We start from the raw sequence: 15582 nt of genomic DNA, 5'->3' as shown, positions 1-15582 counted from the left end.
ATGTCAGCGCAGCACATGGCGGGTTCAGGGCTCACAAACCCTGTAGCTGCCTCGCAACAAGGCATGATGGAAGTTAAGTCTGTGTATCCATTTGGGGATAATTCTACACTTTTATACTGTGACGACATGATGTTTATCTTTGAAGCAGTTTTTGTCGCGCTGCAAGATACTTTTGCTTCCATTCTTTTCAAACTCCCAACACTTCTTTAAGGGTGATGTTGTGTCTGTAAGTGTGGGCATTTTTAGCACATGTGCTTTTGCAAATTGTTTAGCAATTACTTTTATATTTGGTACTTGCTCTGCGTGATGTACCCGACTTCTAGTGCGTTGCTGCCCTGTTGAGTCCACGGACATGTTCATAACAGAGCTCTCCAAGCTCTTTTGATGAAAGCGTGCAGATGAGCTTGCTGATGTTGTTGCGCCCACTACAGCGAACAATAATAATCTCTGCGACGCTCCTTAGAGTAGAAGAAAGCAAGTGAAGACAGACTCGGGTTCCAAAGTCCAGGGTCCAAGGAAGCAGTAGCAGCACACTCAGCAAACACTCCACTGTGGACAGTAATATATCACTGGTACATTTAGAGCAATACTGAGTTTGGTGTCAAAGAAAAGGGTTTGGGAATAAAGCAAAGGTTGAACAAATATTTTGAAGCAGGTAAGAAGAGTCTTTCAAGGAGCCAGGACAGCCAATGTTAATTTTGCAAAGTCTAGGTGAGCTGAGGCACTTTTTGTAGGTAAGCAAAAGTCTGGCACAATGTTTTAGAGGTCTTTGTAGAAAAAGCAGAATCAATGTAGGGCCACAAGCTGGGAGGCTTGTGAGGGGGAAAGCTGCACTATGCAAGGTAACCAAACTAGTCTCAACTGAAAACAAGTAAGGCTACAACAACAAGAGGTAAGTCCCCTTAGTTTTACAGTACCTTTGGTTAGAAGAACTGGTTCCAGCTGGCTGCTGTTCCTGTGTAGCTCAACAGATCCAGGTATTCCTGGGTCTCAGTCGTGGGGACAAGAGGGAGGACGTCTGGGGACTCCTGCACAACAATGGGAAGGTCAGCTGCAGCAATTTGCAAACTTCAATTCAGCGGGACTTCGCGGTTTCAGCTCCTCGCGTCTCAGCAAATAGCACCACTGCGGTTCTCGGCTACCACTCTGGACTTTCCTCGCATCTGGGTTCCAGCACTCTGTTGAGGTGGCTCAGGCTTGGGCAGTCTTGCTACCTGGGAGTACGGAGGATCTTCCTGGAGCTCGGGTCCAACTTAAAAGCAATGAACTCTATCTGGTGTTCCTCTCCCTGGCACGTCATTTCCAGCAGCAGCAGTGGAAGTACAGCCAGCTCCAAGATGATGTCCAGAGGAGTTCACTTTGGGGTTGATTGATCCCACCAACCCAAGGGGAGCAGTCGTCCTTGCAGGGCTTCTCTAGTCGAGGTGAATTTGGAGCTTCAGCACAGCAGCAGGGCTTCACCGGGCAAACCAACGGTCCAAGAGTTGCAGCAGGCGTCTCTTCAAAGTGTTTCTTTGGATTCCTTCTTCCAGTGATCGACTTTGCCTTCCAAGCCAAAAAGCCACACCGTTTATGCAGGTTTTTCCCGTTCATTCCAGCCTAGCTGTCAATCACACAACAGGGTGGCTGTCCTCCAAGGACAGCCAGCCGGCCAATCACATGTGGGTGCATGCCTGTAATCAAGGGGATTAAGCACAGAGTTTCGGGGACCTCCCTCACTTCCTGCCCCTGCCAGACACTCTGAAGCCAGAGGCAGGTTTCACCAGTGAATCCCGCCAAAGACAAAACTAACAAAGGGACCAAACCTGGTGTGGCGCGCAGAGTAAATCTCACAAAAGACATTTGGCAAAAAAAGAAGACCAGGGCCATTTTGACAAAAAGAGCATCCACGGGTGCCTTACTGCAGCTGCGAACGCAGCACGCAGTAAAAACACACAATGGTAGTTAAAAGTAAACCGCTGCCACCAGCCATTAATTGTAGAAAGGGTAACATAAAAATGTTACATGAGAAACTAGACAAAGGGGATACTAAGTAACCCCTTGCGCTACTGGGTGCAGAATGTTAAAACATTTAAGTAAAGTCAATTTCACTTCACTGCTCTTGGAAACAGTAACTATTCAAAATAAGGTATTTAAACTTTTGGGAATTCTGAAAGACTTCCCTGTGCCACTGCACTGAAGGTGCTGTGTGCCATAATGTAAAAAGATGATGCCTAAGGAGTTTGTCAGTGTCACACTCCGAAGTCCGTGGCGTAAGAGGGTTCAATGGTGCTTAAGCGGCCATTGAATCGGGCCGCCACGTTTTCTCATGCTGCTCCGCAGCGTTCTAGTCTTGGCGACCTCCGCCGCCAATCGCCTTTTTCTTTCGCTTCCACCCGGAAGTCAGCGCGTTGCAACCCTTCGCGCTAGGCTACCGGGTGAAACGCTCGTCAGTTTTCTCAGGCTGTTTTCCTTCGTGCTCTCTTTGTTCGCCCCTCTGGCCCTTCCCGGCCTTATTTCTTTTTCCTTTCTTGCTTCCATCTCTCTCTCTCCCCCCTTCGCTTGCCAGCTCCCTGTGCTTTAGCTTTGGCTCCCTTCCTGTCCTCGTGGCTTCCCCTTGTGCTCCCCTCAGTCACCAGGCTCCTCCAGGCTGCATCTCCAAGGCTCTCCTCCAGGCAGCATCTCCAGGATCTCCTCCAGGCTGCATCTCCAAGGCTCTCACGTCCTACACCCAGAGGGTTTTTTTTTATGCCGGAAGGCTTTTTCCCCCGATAGTTTGCTCCGGTAGAGGGGGCCCCCCTAGACCTCTCTGACTTAGGTCAGGGTGGCTTCCTACCGAGGCAGACCCTATCCGCCTCAAAAGAAAAAAGCCCTGTGGAAGAAGAGACTCCAACCATCCACAGACCCCGAGATATCAGGTGAGGAGGGGGCTGAAGGGCTGGATCAGGAAGGAGGGTCCAATCCAACTAGCGCTGACAGTTGGCAACGCCAGGAAAGGATCATGGCTTCTCCTGAACAATTTCAGGAACTGGTTACGGCGGTTCAAGGGATGAGTGTTGAACTGCAGAACATTAAGGCAGAAAATGCAGCTTTGAGACAGCTGGTATCCGCCCGGGAACCCAGGGAGTCGGATCTTCCCCCCTATGGCCTTGTCTTCAGGTAAATTTGACGGATCACCAAAACAGAGTTTTTGGAATCTTGTGCCATTTATTTTACCTTTCGCCCACACTCATTCGCCAGTGGTCATTCCAAGGTGGGATTTATGATTTCTAACATGACAGGAAATGCCCTGGCTTGGGCTTCCCCACTGGTAACAAAGAATAATCCAGTGGTTCAAGACCATGGAGCCTTCCTGACCTTATTAAGGCAGACTTTTGAACAAGAGGAAATCACCCATGTGGCAGCTGCTCGACGTTCAACAAGGGAATACAGACCTACGCACATATATCTCATCGTTCAAACACCTTGCTGCAGATGCAGGATGGCCAGAACACGTCCAGTACACTCTCTTTCGCCGTGGATTAAAGGAAGAGCTGAAGGATGAATTGGCTCGCATAGCTCGACCCACTACCCTCTCAGACCTCATGTCCATCACTCTCCAGATAGAGTATCGCTTGAGCGAACGACGTGTTGAAAGGAGGAAACATCGTAATCCAGTCCTTCCAGCCCCCTCTACTCCCCCTGTCTTATCGCAGCCACCGGGCCGAAACAAGGAACAACCCATGCAAATCAGATCCGCCCGAGCTCCCTTGACTCCAGAAGAACGAAGGAGACGTCGGGATACAGGCCTATGCATATACTGCGGATCAGATACTCACCTCCTCCGTAACTGTCCGGAAGTCCCTCCTCGGAGGTCGGGAAGCGACAGACCTCGGAGCTAGAGGGGACAGGTTCCCGAGGTTGTAGTTCAAGTCCCTATGTTACTCTGACAGTAGCACCTCCTCCCAATACCTTGGATTCTCGCCTTATGGTGGTATCCATTCAGCTGCAAACTCCGCTAAGACAACTCTCCACATTGGCCCTTATTGATTGTGGAGCCGCGGGGGTCTTTATGGATACCGAATGGGCAAGACACCAGGGACTTACCTTGGTACCACGAAAGGAAGCCCAGAAGGTAGAGGGCGTGGATGGATCCACGTTGTCATCCGGACCCATTACACACACCACTGAAGAAATGATGATCATTATACAGCAGCACTCGGAGCTCTTAATGTTCGACCTCATTCGAGCAGCCCATTTTCCCCTGATACTGGGTATCCCTTGGTTGAGGAAACACAATCCGCACATAGACTGGGCCAGGAACTCCATGACGTTTGATTCAGAGTTTTGCAAGGAGCACTGTCTACCTCACCAATCTCCAGAGCTGATACAGGTCATTCCATCAGAAGTAGTTACTACGAGTGAGATTTGTTGTGTTTCATCTGAACTATCATAATTCCAAGAGGTCTTTAGAGACAAGGCTGTCCTTGAGTTGCCTCTGCATAGACCCGAAGATTGCGCCATTGACCTTGTACCTGACGCTCTGGTACCTTTTGGGAGGATGTTTCCTTTATCCCTCATTGAAAAGAAGGCTTTACGGTCATACCTGGATTCCCATCTGGCTAATGGCTTGATACAACCGTCAAAATCCCCGGCTGGTGCATCGCTGTTCTTCATTCCTATGCGTGATTCGTCAGAGTTAAGGCCATGTATTGATTATCGTGGCCTCAATAAGGTCACGGTTCAGGACCGATATCCCATGCCTCTCATTAATGACATCCTAGAAGCGGTACAAGGCTCCACTATTTTTTCGAAGTTGGATTTACGAAGTGCCTATCACCTCCTTCGAATCTGCAAGGGGGATGAATGAAAGACGGCATTTCGGACCCCTTTTGGGCTTTACGGATATAGGGTGATGCCCTTTGGACTTGTTAACGCACCAGCCATTTTCCAACGCTTCGTGGATCGCCTTTTCTCCGATGTCCTATTCATCAATACAATAGTCTATTTGGATGACAATTTGGTATTTTCTCGCTCCCCCCAAGAACACCTGCTACATCTCAGAACGGTATTACAACGTCTTCAGTCAAATTGTGTTTTGGTGAAGCCAGAAAAGTGCGTCTTCATGGCTTATTCAGTCCCATATTTGGGATATATCCTTTCCAAAGAAGGAGTAACGATGGAACCAAAGAAGGTCGCCGCCATTTTAGAGTGGCCTACTCCCACTACCCTGAAGGAAGTCCAACGCTTTCTAGGCTTAGCCAACTTCTATCGAAAATTCATCGACCATTTCTCCCAAGCTGTGTTGCCTATCACCGCTCTGCTCAAAAAAGAGGCCAAACCCTTTTTATGGACTGAACAGGCTAACACAGCTTTTGTCCAGTTGAAGAAGTTGTTCTGCTCTGCACCTATTTTGTGCCAGCCGGATCAGGGCAAGCCATTTGTGGTTGAGGCAGATGTGTCTGCCAAGGCATTGGGGGCTGTGTTGCTTCAGGAAAGTAGGGGTATGGAACACCCAATAGCCTATCTTTCTAAGACTCTATCCGCTAGTCAAAAGAATTATTCAGTGATTGAAAAAGAGTTGCTCGCCCTCAAGTCGGCCTGCGAAGAATGGAGGCACCTATTACAAGGGAGCGTATATCCATTTGTTCTGCGCACAGATCACAAGACCCTGAAAGTCCTTCGGGGTATGGAATGCGTAAACTCCAGGCAGGCACGCTGGACTCATTTCTTCAGCCAATATGACTTCACCATTACATACATACCTGGTACTCAGAATGGTCTTGCTGATGCTTTATCCCGGAGATACCCCTGCTGCACATACTACCCCTCCTTCTGAGTATTTTTTTCCACGTTATAGAATTGTAGGTACTGTCTCAACTTTCCTTCAGGACATAAGGACTGCCTCTACGCCAGATCTAGAAGAGACTATCCCTCAGAGGGAATTACGGAGTGTGCAATGGACAGAAGGCTTGCTGCTAGTAAACCAAAGACTGTTTGTACCCACTAGAGCCTTACAGTTGAAGATACTGGAATGGTGTCATGACCATGCTACAGCGGGTCACCGAGGCCAAAGAGGCACGCTGAAATTGGTCACTCGTTCCTTTTATTGGCCTACGCCGAACAAGGATGTTAAGAATTACTGCAAGGCCTGTTCCGTCTGTGCTCAAAGTAAGTCACCCACCTGTAAACCCTTGGGGCTGTTGGAGCAACCGGAAATTCCTTCTAGACCTTGGTCCCATATTTCCATGGATTTTATTGTGGATCTACCGGCCTCCCAAGGTTTTACCTGCCTCCTGGTAACAGTGGATTCCTTCACCAAATTGGCACACTTCTCCCCGCTAACAGGTGTTCCATCCGCTTCCAAGATGGCTGAGGTGTTCCTCAAGGACATTTTTCGTTTACATGGCTTACCCGATAAGATCATTTCAGATCGAGGGAGTCAATTTACATCACGGTTTTGGAGAGCCTTGTGTAAACTTCTAGGCATTGATAGAGCATTATCTTCAGGGTTTCACCCCCAGACTAATGGCCAAACAGAGCGACTTAACGCCACTCTGGAACAGTACCTCCGATGCTACATAAATCGCCACCAAGACAATTGGGTGTCTCTTATTTCCACTGCAGAGTTCGCTTATAATAACACTCTTCACTCTGCTACCAAACTTATCCCCTTTTTCTGTACTTATGGAATTCACCCACGCGGTGTATTACCAATTTTCCATTCCCCCTCTAATGTACCTACCATTGAGTCCACATTGAGTGAAATTGTTACTGCACACAGGACAGCTCAACTTAGTTTGTCCGCAGCGAGAACAAGGTACAAAATCCAGGCCGATTCTCATCGCCTACCTTGCCCCCAATGGAAGGAGGGTGATAGGGTCTGGTTGTCCACCAAGTTCCTTCCCCGTTGGTTACACCCAACTAAATTGTCCTTCCATTATATGGGGCCTTTCAAGATCACCCGTAAGATTAATCCAGTGGCATTTAGACTCAAGCTTCCCAAGAAGATGAGCCGCATACACCCGGTTTTCCATGCTTCCTTACTACGTTCCGTAGACCCAAGTATTAATAGTAACAAGAGACCCATCCTACCTCCTTGTTCTGAATCCAGTCCTGTTGAATATGAGGTAACACACATCCGAGATTCCAGGTTTAGAAGAGGACGTCTAGAATACTTGGGTGTCCTGGAAGGGTTATCCCCATTCAGAAGATTCCTGGAAACCCGAGTCCTATGTCCACGCCCCGGTCCTCACTAGGAGGTTCCACCGAACCCATCAGGGCAAGCCGGGAGGTGAGAGGTGTAGAAGGGGGCATACTGTCACACTCCGAAGTCCGTGGCGTAAGAGGGTTCAATGGCGCTTAAGCGGCCATTGAATCGCTCCGCCATGTTTTCTCACGCTGCTCCGCAGCGTTCTAGTCTTGGCGACCTCCCCGCCAATCGCCTTTTTCTTTCGCTTCCACCCGGAAGTCAGCGCGTTGCAACCCTTCACGCTAGGCTACCGGGTGAAACGCTCCTCAGTTTTCTCCGCCTGTTTTCCTTCGTGCTCTCTTTGTTCGCCCCTCTCGCCCTTCCCAGCCTTATTTCTTTTTCCCTTCTTGCTTCCATCTCGCTCTCTCCCCCCTTCGCTTGCCAGCTCCCTGTGCTTTAGCTTTGGCTCCCTTCCTGTCCTCGTGGCTTCCCCCTGTGCTCACCTCAGTCACCAGGCTCCTCCAGGCTGCATCTCCAAGGCTCTCCTCCAGGCAGCATCTCCAGGCTCTCCTCCAGGCTGCATCGCCAAGGCTCTGACGTCCTACACCCTGAGGGGGTTTTTTATGCCGGAAGGCTTTTCCCCCTGATAGTTTGTTCCGGTAGAGGGGCCCCCTAGACCTCTCTGACTTAGGTCAGGGTGGCTTCCTACCGAGGCAGACCCTATCCGCCTCAAAAGAAAAAAGCCCTGTGGAAGAAGAAACTCCAACCATCCACAGACCCCGAGATATCAGGTGAGGAGGGGGCTGAAGGGCTGGATCAGGAAGGAGGGTCTAATCCAACTAGCGCTGACAGTCAGACTCCAAAACCAAAAAAAAAAACAGAGTTCAGATCACAGAAAAATACATGAGAGTGGGAAAAAGGTCTCACTCTCTCCAGGTTAGAAATTAAAAAGTCCTAGAGTCCAGCAAAAGTGCTGGCGGTCTCGAAGGTAGAGAGGAATTGGCACATTTTGGAGGATTCTCCCTAATAATGTCCTTTCAGGTCTCTACGCCTTTCTCCTCTGTTTGAACTGCAGTCCTGGAACAGCTGCTTCCTCATGCGTTCGGCCTTGCTCGCTGTGTGCTCGCGTGCTCCGCCTTTTATCCCAGTGGGGAAGGGAAAGGGCAGTCAGGTGTGTGTAGTCGTTGGCAATTGCTTGACTCTGCCCGACCTTTGTGTTGAGACATGTCAAGTAAACGGCTCTAATATTAGTCCGTTGTCGCTCACGGGGTAAAGTGTTTGTGTTGGAAAACAGAGGCGGGGGAGAATTTGAGTATCCTAATAAACAGGATGGGGAAAATGTGTCATAAGGAAGGGGATACCGTGTCTCTCCCTTCGGTTTCCCACTTCCACTTCCTGAAGACCCCCCATCCAGGTCATCCTCCCGTACTAGTCCAGCCCCAGGGACTGGATGCAATAGCGATGGCTGTGTCCTAGCCACCTGGGTGACAGATCCCCAGGGATTATTAAGTGAGACACCTTCAGGTTTCTCACAGAGGTCACCCTAGTTATAGTGAACAGGGTAACTGAGTGGTTAGCCAAAGCCCAATCAAGGTAGCAGAGGAGAGCATTCAAGGCTAGTTTCAGGAAAGTGTGGGTGGGGTGTGGGGTCCACAGTGAGTCTACACAATGAAGCACACAATTCAATTTAGACACATACGTACAAAAATACTATATTTTTTCTAAGCCCAAAAGCACACCAAGAAATGAAACAAACAGGTGATATTATGACACACTCAATTATAAAGGCTTCACTTCCCTGTACAAAGTGAGGACAGGATCAAAAACAAAAGAACACATCTTGGGGTTCCATAGAACTATGGAGGGAAAGTTGCTAAAAGCGAAATCTTTCCCAACACTTGAAAAAAAAATTATCAATGATATAATACCACTGTCACCTAGTATTAACAATTTGTTGCTGAAGATCACACTGCCCTCCCACCCCCGCTGGCTCATCAATCCCAAACCAGTACACATTTGGTGACAATGTGATGCCAGAAATGTTTATCATGCCTTGTTCACCCACTTTAAGGCACCGTTCTTGGGACCAATGTCCGTTATACCCCTTTGTTACAAAAAACCAAGATACTCACTCGCATCAGAGAGAATATTTCCTCCATGTACGGCCGGATGTGACTCCGTACAAAGGACACTAGCATCCCCAGCTGTTGGAACATGAACTGAAAGAGAAAAAGTTAGTTGTAGATTTTGCACAAATGGTAAAGTCACAATTCAACATTGGGTGCTTGATTGTAGGGCGCTGTCTCGACTACGTGTCACATATTTTAGAAAATATTATGAATTTCAGAAAATAAATTCGGTTGAGGGCAATTCTTTTAAAGGGTCCCTTTTAGCGGGTCATACAACTTAATCTATGGTTGCTGTTACATGATTTATCAGTGCATTGGAGTTGGACACCTTATAGTGTTGATATTTTAACTCTTTTCATTAATCAAGATGTTGCAGTTTGTATATTCTCTTGGAATGAGGCAGCTGCAATTGTTAAGGCTGTTTGTGTAAGGCTGGTTATGGGTCATACTCAAGTTCATTTTCTTTGCTCCATTTTATTTCTAAAATGAAAAATGTACTGTGTATTATGAGTATTTTTAATTATCAATTATTTGCTGTTTTAAAGGTTTTAACCCCCTTTTGTATGTATGAAGTTCTTTTATGAATGGTTATGTACATAATTAAAGGTTGATTTTGTTTAAACCCACAATTAAAATAAAAAAATGTAAAAAAGTAAAGGCATCAGCACTGCTCCAGAGACTAGCAATATTTGCTGTAGTATACAAAGCTCACATACCAAACCTTCTCCTGTCGCCACAAAGGGCCTCACCCAACCCCCACCCAAACTGCATCACTCACGAGGGAATACAAAAATCTTGAGCACAAGCGTTTATCATAATTTATTAAAGTAATGCAGAGCTAATTCCCACTGCGGGGCATTTAAATGGAGAGAACTGAAGACACTACGCACACACACATAGCTCTTTAATATAATGCAAGCAAGTACCACAGAGACCGTTCCACACGGAGGCTGTTAAAATCAAATAAGAAAGTACTGCAGAGACCGTTAAAGCTTTAAGCATTTAACATAACATGGGAGACCAAGGATTTCAACAGAACACAAGGGAATAGCACAAAGGCTGTTCAAATACCAATTCATAGTTTGGATAATAGTCCATGGGTACATTCACAAAGCATTACAGCCCAATCTGAAAGTGGGATTTACAGACATACACTTAACGGGTAGATAGCCGAGGTCTGAAGAGGCATGCAGCCCAGCATCAAAGATCACCCTCACAACTAGACATCTCTAGCCCTAGCAGTTTTTTACAGTAAAATGAGCCTACTAAGCGTCAGTAGATTAAACGCAAGATGCTCTATGGAAGACTTAGGCAAGAGTTTGTAAATATCCAGTCAGAGACAATAAGTAGGTAACTGGATTTTCACAGACCTTCCAACCCCCATTCCACAGAAAGAACAAACAGGGCAGTAAGGTCTGACGTGATAGCTTTGGCAAGCACCTTAACCCTGTCATTTCATAGTGTATGAGGGTCAAAACCTAGATTGTGCTTGAGGTGAACCGTGAAGATCTAAATGGTATGAATATTTCCACCAGGTGCATGGTCCCAACCTGCTTATCTGCCGCAAAAAGCCCAAACACAGCTGCAAGTGATATAAATCAAGCCAGCAAGACTTGATGGAAAGTAGAACACCAAGTACCTGGCATTGAATACTGCATAACCTTGCAAAGCATAAGATGCTGCCTGAGAGCACCTGAATTAGGAGTGACAGAATCTTGCCCAGAATATAATGAGATTGTCAGAGAGAGCCTACTAGCTAGATATCATTGAAAAATGTTCATACACACCCACTGGGTGCTGTTGTACTGGAGGGGGGGGGACTCTCCCAAGCAAATGTCTGTGCAGCTCCTGGCACCCCACTAATGAATGATGTGTTTAAAACCCTGTTTAGCGAATTATGCCATTCTTGCTGGAATACGTGCTTACCATTGCAACACTTTGCCAACAGATACAGTCTCTGATCTGAACTTCACTTCCAACTGATCTTCCATCTGCCAAAGATCTGCCCATTTTCATTCCAGTTATTTAAAGCCTCTCTAATGAGTGCCATACGGTTGTGTAAATCAGCTAATTTTGAGACACAGTGGGCTCAAGAGACCCAGCAAACTTGCAAAACATTCTTGCAGGACTCGCTATGAAACCAGCATACTTCCCTTCTTGTACATCAATACAGTTGTGCTAAATCAAGCGAGTAGGTGAATTAATGTAGGCGTGTGATATTTAAATATGGGGCTTGGTGAGGACATTGCTGGTTTGTGGTTGCCTCTTCTCATACAGCTTGTATTTGCCAGAGGCTAGAGATGTTCATTTGTTGGATGCTGTTAATGTGATATGGCCAGAAGGCTCAAAATGGTGATGGAAGATTGGAAACGTGAAGCAATTTAGTAGCGAAATCACATGAATCCCTGGCAGAAACTCCTTTAAACATATATTTGAACAATGCTATGCAGAGCTTAGGAGCACAGAATTTGATGAATTATTCCAATGTATGTCAATGCTTTATCATCCAAGAAATTACAAGGAAAAAAGTATTGCACTCAGCCCCCTCCTTGTTAGAAAATACTGAGAACACAGTTTTAAACGTAAAAACATATGCTTATGTTAAGCACTAGATCATTTATTAAAAAGAACAAGTGTCCCTCGCTGTCTAGAACTGAGACAACCAGGACACTCCATGATGGTCTCAGGAATCAGTTATGAGTGGTTGCAAGCTAAATGTGTTAATATTCGTTATCTCAAATAATCTCTCTGGCTTGGGAGACTTAGCTGGAATCCGTGGGTCTTGTAACCCCCGGGTGAATAGGTGGATGCCGTGGAGCTGTCTTGCAACTCTTAATGAGATGTCTGCCAACTCGTAGATATCCTTACTCCAGGAAGACACTGCATTGCCTCGCATTCTTATAGTATGGCTGAGTGGCACCAGAAAGAGAAAGGCAGGGGATACCTTTGTGGATAATCCTTTACCACAGTAGTGAAAAGACCCTGGATTTGTGGTCATGTTCAGGCTATCTTCATTTTATAGAGTAAAATATACCCAGATAATGTGCAATACAATCCCCGTCTTTCTATTCCTGTTGTAAACTTCCATTCCGCTGCTTCTGTGCACTACCCTCAAGCTCTCATCTTGGTGTGCATGTCCCACACTTCTTCCTGCACATTCCCTGAAATAAACAGCCTGTCTCCAGCAATGTAAACTATAACATGGCAGTAACCAAAACCCTTTCCTTAAGGAACTCCTTAGTTGCAGGTGATGGAGGCAGGGGGTTCGGGCCCAGGACTGGAGGGTCTGGCACTGTGCTTTTCAAATCGTTGCAGGGAAGTTCGGTGGCATGACGGGGAAGCCATTTTGCGGTATGTGGGTTGGATGTAGCAGCCAAACAGTGTTCTTCCTCCGGGCCCGACCTCCCATTGGTGGTTGTAATCATGTTGCAGCAGCGTCGTCAGAACTTACTTGGGGAGAAGGCTGGTGGGACTAGAGAAGCAGCAAAGAAAAACAAAAAGTACAAGCATTAACAAAAGCACCACAGAAATTCCAGGCGCACTGCCCTCCAAATAACACCCATCAACATTGGCAATTCATATACACAAACTCCACTGAAATATATGAAGAGAGCCCCACCCACCGAGAAAGGGAAATAGAAGATGCCCAAAAACATGTCCCCGCGCTAAATGGGGTAGCCATCAAATGCCCTTTGCGCCTTCTGAGGGAGAATAACTATGGGGCGGAACACACTGCTACTACCCACTGAGGGAGAACAGTTAGCAAGGCATAAATACCGCCCCCAAGGCCCATTAATAGCATGGGAGAAGAGAACATTATTGCTACAATACAGACCGACCCACAAAAAAGTGAGAAACAGTGCCAAATATTACATTCACTAAGCAGAAGGAAAAGCAGCCATCAAGTGCATGAATTCATCCCCTGAACCACGAATGGGGGTCGTAATTCACTAAACCCTCCCAGATAAAATGAAGGTAGCAAGCAAGAGACTGACTATTAAATAGAAGTTGCTAGCAATCACGCAAATACAACCCTACCTACTGTGTTGGAGCGAGGGGCCAGCAGGCCCCTCTCTGCCTTCACTTCTCAGTACAAAGCTTGGACCAAGTGCCTCCAGTGGTGGGTTGACCCCTTGCCCTTATGCAAATTTAACTTTCGTTGACTTTCGTGTAGCTGGGACCACTGAGCAGGACACAGGGCATCCAGCTTTTGTGCCCCCTTTCGACTCCATCTTGGTGACCAGGCCTCACTGCGATAGTACAAAACTCCTCTCTCCCTCTCCTCACTGCGATCAGGCAAACAGAGCACATGGCCCCCACCTTCGTTCCCAATCTGACTGGAAAACTCTGCGGCTCCATTCTCACGCTGAAGCCGGAGGTATTTGCAACAACTAATAAATGTTCACATCAGTCTTCCTCTGAGATCACTGTCCTGTATGTGAACCAGCATGAACTAAGCACATAGCTCGTTCATCTCCACAAACGTGTCCTTGCCCACGCACCCTCGCCAATGGAAACTTACCGCCATTCTGACCCTGTGTCCCTGCAAGATATTCCTTTCATGTGCCAGACCACTGACCATGCTATGAGGCCCACCCAACAGACCCCCAACTAACATTAGACCCCTGCTGCAGTATATCGTGCTTAATACTAACAAATGCCACATACCTCAGATTCTTGTGAGACTAACCCCACAGTTCAATGAGAGTATTATAGTGGTCAAGACCCTTAAACCTGTGACCTGTATAACCCAAATGTTATAGATGATATAGACACCTGTGTGATTTATATAGTGACATGATAAACTACTGAGTGTCTTTTGATCAACCATTATTTAGTGCATGCATTATTTAGAATGTATTCATTAGCTTAGATAGTGACCACCCTGCTTCACGGCGACCTGACCTTCACCGATTCGGAGCACAGATATCTGACGTCCATCCTCCCGCCAACCAAGCAACCAACCAGGAGGAGGAGATGATGCCCACGCCTAAGACACCACCCTGGCTGACCAATTCAGGTCCAATGTAGCATCATATGTTAGATATGACAGTGTGCCTATATAATGTGATGTAACATTAACTTTGTCAGAGCACTCTCAGAGATCTAGATAAGCTTTTACTTGAACTCTTGCAGCCTGCTCTCTTTTGCCTTATTCCCTGTCCGGGGAGTGTCTATTTTATTTTCTTGCACGCGTAAAACAGGGAGGGCACAAACACTACCGAGGTAACCATTGATCAGCCAGCGACCACACAAATACATACACCCTCTTCCCAAGTGAAAAGGAGAAGCCAAGCGAGTGGATGATTAGAACCCCACCATGCTGAAGGAAAGGGTACGCATCCAGGGTGCCGAAATAGGCTAACGCTCACAAACGGAAAGGAAGAGAATCCACCGAGTGCCTGAACACCCTCGAACACGGAAAGGAAAGGGAGAGGACAGGTTATTCAAAGTACACTAATGCAATGTGCGCTTTGCAAGTGCCCAAATATCTCTATTCGCCAAGGAAAAAGAGACTTCAAAGCAGTGTCTGAAAAGAACCACGCCCATGCGTGATGAATGTACTCTAGCAAGACACAAAATGGAAATGCCTCAATGCAGACCTCTAAAGCACACCCCGCCACATCTCAGAGTTTGAAACCAGCACCCTCGGAGATGAAGCGAGCCTAAAAACACCACCTCCCAGGTGGAGAAAAACATCATGAAAGAGAGAATATTTTACACCTTCAACCAAAAAGGAGAAGTTCTCGGGAATGGACCCAAAATGCCCTCAACAGCTGAAAGAGAAAAGGAGATAGCCCCGCGGTTGCATTTTAAATAAAGGTGCACAGAATGGACCAGAATCAAACGGAAGAATAGAGGACTGTAAGGGTTCATAATAAAACATGGTCTTTATTGTGAGTCTAGTGCTCTTAGTCGTTTTTCTCTCCATCCTCACAACTTCTTTCAAATTACTTTGCAGGCTGCAAGACAAGGAATTCAAAAGTGCTCTCGCTTTAAGATGTTTTACAGGGGCTTTTACTTGCCGCCTCCAACCACGCGACAGCTCCACATCTATAAAAGTGCATCACCAACCGCCACACCAAATATTTTTTCCATTTATCAGTAAAGTTGGATCGTGGCACATGCTATGAAGAGATGGTAGGGCCAGTTCTGTGAAGGTGGGAGATTGGGGACTAAGTAGCAGAAAAGGAAAACGTTCCTTAAGCCTGCTGGCTCTCCTCAGTGGCTAGGACCTCACCAGGAACAAATGAAAAATAACGGGAAATAGTGACAGCAAATGTCAACGAGGTTTAAGCAAAA

The 15582-nt window shown here is 46.8% G+C and overlaps 1 protein-coding gene across 4 annotated transcripts in view; it reads right to left on the bottom strand.

Annotated features, from left to right (window-relative positions):
- The window catches only part of MTOR (mechanistic target of rapamycin kinase), a 2476747-nt gene that overhangs the window by 2081341 nt on the left and 379824 nt on the right, over positions 1–15582 (bottom strand). For all 4 annotated transcript variants that reach the window (XM_069609933.1, XM_069609934.1, XM_069609936.1 and 1 more), the window contains 2 exons: positions 12731–12751; positions 9283–9369 (listed from right to left, as the gene is read on the bottom strand). In XM_069609933.1, coding sequence (XP_069466034.1) covers positions 9283–9369; positions 12731–12751 — 108 coding nt within the window. The remainder of the gene's footprint in view (positions 1–9282; positions 9370–12730; positions 12752–15582) is intronic.

The sequence above is a fragment of the Ambystoma mexicanum genome, chromosome 8, assembly GCF_040938575.1.
Source record: "Ambystoma mexicanum isolate Mex_15411 chromosome 8, UKY_AmexF1_1, whole genome shotgun sequence".
Taxonomy (NCBI): domain Eukaryota; kingdom Metazoa; phylum Chordata; class Amphibia; order Caudata; family Ambystomatidae; genus Ambystoma; species Ambystoma mexicanum.
The sequence above is the reverse complement of the archived record's forward strand: the minus strand, read 5'-3'. Positions and strand labels throughout refer to the sequence as shown.